Here is a 5586-nt window from a genome sequence, read left to right on the forward strand (position 1 = left end):
GGCTAAAATATTTTACGAAATAAGTACAAAATGCGATTCTATCATTAGTATTAACCTTAGAGGTGTCGGTCATTGGCCTAAGGCTAATCTCTCCCTCCTTAACCCCGGAGGTGCTGGGTTGACTTGAATCAATAGGAGTTTGCACTTCCTGAGACTCAATTGTTGCCGTTTCACCAGAGTCTGGTGATGGCCTTGTGCAATCGGTAGTTGAATCCGACACTACATGTCTAGAGCCCTGTACTCTAAAGGCATGTTTTGGGCCATGCTCCCTCAACTCGTGAGTCATCCTCGAAGGTGACGCCTTTCGAATTGGTTCTCGTAAGTCGTTCCATAGCGAGATGGATGCTAATAAGGAACTCCTTATTGCGATCTGGACAGTGTCTAGATCGGTTCTTTGAATTTGTCCGGCAACTTGGGCATTAACTGCTAGCTGTCCGAACTTTCTGTCAAGCTTCTCGAGGTTTTCTTGAAGGTGCCTGAGTCTCAACATGATGGAGTTTGCTTCAGATGCCTCCATCTCTCGTCAGGAAATCTGCAAGAATATTTTAATGAGATTTTATAACGACAATATTAAAACAAAATATTGGCATTCAGCTTGCCATCTGATAATACGAGCTTTCTCTAATTTTGATTTTAATTTATTCTTTAAGAAAGCTTTGACATTAGTATTATCAACTTGTTGATGTGCCGAACTTTGGCTTGTTGTTCTGAGAACAACCCTCCTGTATATCTACAAGGTTCTTCCCCTATAGTTGTCTTCTTCATGAGCATTGTTGCCCATCTGTAGTTATTGGCGTCTGTATAGACTACCAATTCATTCTCGTCCTATGGTATAACAAGCTTTGACAGGTTACTGCAAACCTGTTTCAGCTCACGAACCCTTTTCGTGTGGATTTCTTCCCATTTCTACTTTGAACTCTCCATTTCTTTTAAGAGTGGTCGAAAATCCTTTCTATATCTTGCAAGCTCCTTAATGAATATATATGCAAAATTAACAACACCCAAGAAGCTCTGCAAATGCTTCTTGTCTTTGAGCACGTCCGGGAAATTGCGGATTTTCTCCACAATATGCTCCTGTAACTCAATCCCTATTTCATCAATAAGAATTTCTAAAAATTCAATTTTATTGACAGCAAAGTAGCTTTCTTTTCAGAAAGTACTAAACCTTTTCTATGGCATGCATCGGAAAATATTGCAAAACGTTTAATATCTTCTTTCATATTTTTAGATGCAATTAGTATGTTGTCAATATAGACAAACATGAACTCAAAATAATCATTGAAAAGATTATCCATTTTTCTTTGAAATATCTGAGGTGCATTAGCTTAACCCATTGGAAGCACATTCCAGATATATTGTCCCTGTGGTGTGGAGATTGCAGTAAATTTCTTTGATTCACTCTCCATCTTAATTTGATAAAACCAAATTTGCAATCGAATTTAGAAAACACTTTTGCCCCTTTAATGCAATCGATTAAGTGTTCTCTACTAGGAATGTAATAACCATCAAATTCTACTATCTTATTAATACCTTGTGACGAAACTTAAGGTGTTTCTACCACTCAGGTGGGGGAGGGTGTCATGGGCTGCCCACGCACTCGGCACCTTTGACGCACACTTCGGCCACTCAACCGTTCTACATGGCCGACCAATCAACCTTCGCTGACAGACGCTGGACTTCTGCAACCTTAGAGTCTTAAGTGTTGGTCTGTATTTTGCTTTGTTACATTGTTTTGTTTTGCTTAGATTGCTTAGGGAACGTTAGGCCTCCTGATGTGCGTTTTTCAATCCTTTTAGTATCTACTGCTCTCACTAGGATTTATTTTTATTAAGCCTATTATAGGGGGAAATGAGTACAAGAAGCTTGGTTTAGTGACGTGTTAGAGTCCCACTCAAGGCGATCTCCTTGCTCTAGCATCGTTGTTTACTGTATACGCACTTTTCAGCATTAATAAAAGCTCCTTTCTGAAATCGCGTGGGCAATTTGTTGTTGTGTGATTGTTACTCCCTTTTGTGATTCCTGTCGGCGCGTTACGTTAGTGCCGAGCGGGAGTGTGTTGCGATTGACAAAAGTAGTCAGCGAACAACTAGCCACATGATGCGCGTTGTGGAAGGCGCCTCTTGAGAAGTGAAATCCATCCATATAATTCCATTACAAAATATAATCCAAAATAAGAGTCAAAGAATTTGAGATCTGTTATAATATTAAACTATCCAAACATATTTCTTTAAAAAGAACTATTATTAGTTAGTATCTGAAATCTCAGCCTTATCTATCGATTCTAATACAATCTGCATCATAATAATAAATCAAATTGCCTTATTTGTCCGGTTAGAGCCCCTAATTATAATCCTCCATATCTTATCTACTTTAATTACCCTCACATTCTTCTCAATCCTCATATACATATGCATCTAATAATTATTTAAATTCTTTCTTGTTCAGAAACAATCCATTTCATCACCAACCACAGAATTAAAAATATATCCATCAGCATATTGTGGAATTTACCAATTAAGATTATAGTAATAAATTTAAAACGATCTGATTACATATTAACTCTTTCTATAAGTATAAATATCTATACATCCACCCTACACATTGCACATAAAATCTTGTCTCACGGATAAAATTTTTGATTTACAAGCAAATTAAATTCAACAAGATTTGGAGATGAAGAATTTCTGTGTCCCCGTTGTTCTATTCATTCTTCTACTCAGTCTTGTTCTCGATTTTGTTGTTGCTACTCAGGGTAATTACGCATGCTTATGAGAATATTTTTAAATATTTGTACGTATGTAGATACATCGATTGTGTCGTATACTACTGGTTCTGATTATGTTCTTGTGTGTGCAGATCCAGGACAATCACCAAAGGGCGTGTGCACCATACAAAAACCGCTGCCTGGTTGTAAGGAGGATTATTGCCAGACGTATTGTTCACATGCCCTACCATACAAAGTAACTTCAAAATGTAACCCCCAACAGGACATTTGCTATTGTTCTTACACTTGTTATACTCCACCCTTCAAAATGTAAGTTTTTGGACTCGATTTGAACTTGATTCGATTAATGTAAAAACAATAAAATATACTTAAAAATATAAAATTATTTGAATTCAATTTCGTGTTTACTCCAATTAATGAGCTCGATTAGGTTAATAATCCGAACGCAATTTTTGATGCTCGATAATAATTCAATCAATCATAGAAACGGATATTGAGTGGCTTATAAATTCCAAAGCTTCTACTCTATAGCACAATGTACCTTTTCAATACAAAAAATCATAAAACTCATACAAAATTAGTATATATAATGCCTTATGAGACAAGAGTGCAATTGCGTCGTATAATCTTGAAAAAATATCCTACACTGGTAAAAATTCGTTTCAATTTGATTTGTCAAACTTGAACAAACTAAATTTGAATAAAATTGTCGATAACCTTTTGGGCTCGGTTTGAACTCAATTCGATTAATGCAAAAATAATAAAATATACTTAAATATATTAAATTATTTGAAATCAAATTCGTGTTTACTCCAATTATTAAGCTCGATTAGATTAATAATCAAATGAAATTCGAATACAATTTTTTATGCTCGATAATAATTCAAACAATCATAGAAAAGGATGTGTTTGGCTAGACTTTATAATGAGATCTCTTTTCTCAACTTATATACACAATAATTTACTTAACAAATGTTTTGCAACTTGTATACAACTTACACAGCTAAACTACTAACTCTAGCTCACGAATTCTATCCTGTGAGCCTAATGTTGTCCAACAACTTATTTCTTGTAGCTAAAACTTCAGAGAACAGCTTATTTGCTTGCTTTTGAATGCCCTGGATTGAATTTTCCAGCGTCTCCAATCTCGTCTTCAGTTTCTCCACGGCTTCGTTGTACCGTCCAGGAGAAATAGCCACACGCAGGCGCTCCATTGCTCTGTTTACCTCTTCCACTTCTTCCATAGTTCCCTGCTGGATTTCTGTCACCTCGTGGCAGAATCGTGCTTCCAGAACTGTTATCAGGGGATCATCAAACCCTCCACCGAATTTTCTTACTTCCATGTATGGTTTAGCGTCACCAGAACAACCTGATAAAACTAAACCAAGCGCCAAGAGCGCGATTTTCTTGGATACCATCAAAGCCTGGAGAACCACCAATTCCTTCTCACAAACAGGCCTTTCTCCCATCGTTACTGACCCTTCAAACCTCAAGTCCTTTCCAGTACTTCTTCCCGAGATGTTCTTCAGGCTCTTGGCTGTTTGGGAATTCCTGATCAGGTTCAGGGCATGAGAAATTGAAATCTTGGCCTGGCTGAGATGAGAAACGAAGGAGTTGATTGAGTTAAGCTGGTCCAGCAAGCTCAACGTGTAGTTTAGATACTCCTCGGTGGCTCTCCCACCCCATTGGCTCATCGGGTAGTCTATTTCCACCACCAGCTTCGCGAAAGCCCGGTTGCCGACATCTATCATCTCAAAGCATTCCTTGAACCCCGTCAGGGACAGGAACTTCCGCCCTGGATTTTCACGCTTGGACAATATTTGGTTGACAAAACCCGAAACTTTCGACCTGAAACCACTTAAAGAAGCCCATAAGGCCTCGGAATTCAGATGATGATCCTCCAGCCTGGATCCAAACTTGAGGGTTCTTCCAAGTTTCTATACTAAGAGTACCATTATATAGCAAACAAAACAAGAAATCAAACAAACATTTGGTAGGTGTTTTTGGTGTATGTGTGTGTGATCATTATATATATATATAGAAGAGAGAGATTGGAGTAGATGGTTTTTGTGGAACAAGTGGGGGTACTGAATGGAGCCAGACAAGTATCAGCTAAAGTATACATTCTGGTGCACTAGTTAAAGAGAGTTCCTCATTGTTTCAAGCTAACGATGAATTATTACACGTATTCAATTATATAAGTTGCTTGCTGTATTAATCTTTAGTTTTTGGGTGAGATAAGTTTGTTAGATGATTGTAGTATATTCAGCTTTTCTACCATCATTTCAATAACCCTGTCAATGAAATTGTTTTGTCATTACAAGTTGCTTGCATTTCTGACAGTAAAGTTCTCTGCTTGAGGCAAATGTTGATTTATTCCCTGATCCCTTGTTCTTACTTCTGCACTACATATATGTGCTTCTGTTGGTGCTTATGCATAATATAGTAGTATTGATCACATTCTCCATTTATCGATACTTGCATGTGGTCCCATATCGATAAACATATTAGTTTGCTTGATGGGAAATTTATATGCAGTCAACCTCTATTTCTTTTAATCTTGCAAAGCCATCGTTGCACTAATGTACCCTCAAGAAACGGAGAAATATTGTTAACATTTTATTTTTCCTTTCGGCTATTGTTCAGAAATCTTGCTTCATTGTGCTTGCCAAGCGCATTCTGCACAATTGAATGTTACGCTTGTGTGAAACTTGCCTTGTTGAGGACGCTTGAAATTTCAAGTTATCGCGGTTGGTGAAATATATTTTGGGTTGCATTCTTCTATCCATGTGTTGATCTACACAGCATTCTAACCGAACTCATACATATTCAGCATGCTGGTTGCACTTTAACTGTCAGGC

The 5586-nt window shown here is 37.5% G+C and overlaps 1 protein-coding gene across 1 annotated transcript; it reads right to left on the minus strand.

Annotated features, from left to right (window-relative positions):
* Positions 1-3756: 3756 nt before the first annotated feature.
* Positions 3757-5193, minus strand: LOC105164219 (protein BPS1, chloroplastic-like). Its single transcript, XM_011082830.1, has 2 exons — positions 5185-5193; positions 3757-4662 (listed from the first exon to the last, which is right to left on the minus strand). The coding sequence occupies exons 1-2, from the start codon at positions 5191-5193 to the stop codon at positions 3757-3759; spliced, it is 915 nt and encodes a 304-aa protein (XP_011081132.1).
* Between the last annotated feature and the right edge of the window lie 393 nt (positions 5194-5586).

Source organism: Sesamum indicum, linkage group LG6, assembly GCF_026168435.1.
Source record: "Sesamum indicum cultivar Baizhima isolate 11 linkage group LG6, ASM2616843v1, whole genome shotgun sequence".
Taxonomy (NCBI): Eukaryota; Viridiplantae; Streptophyta; class Magnoliopsida; order Lamiales; family Pedaliaceae; genus Sesamum; species Sesamum indicum.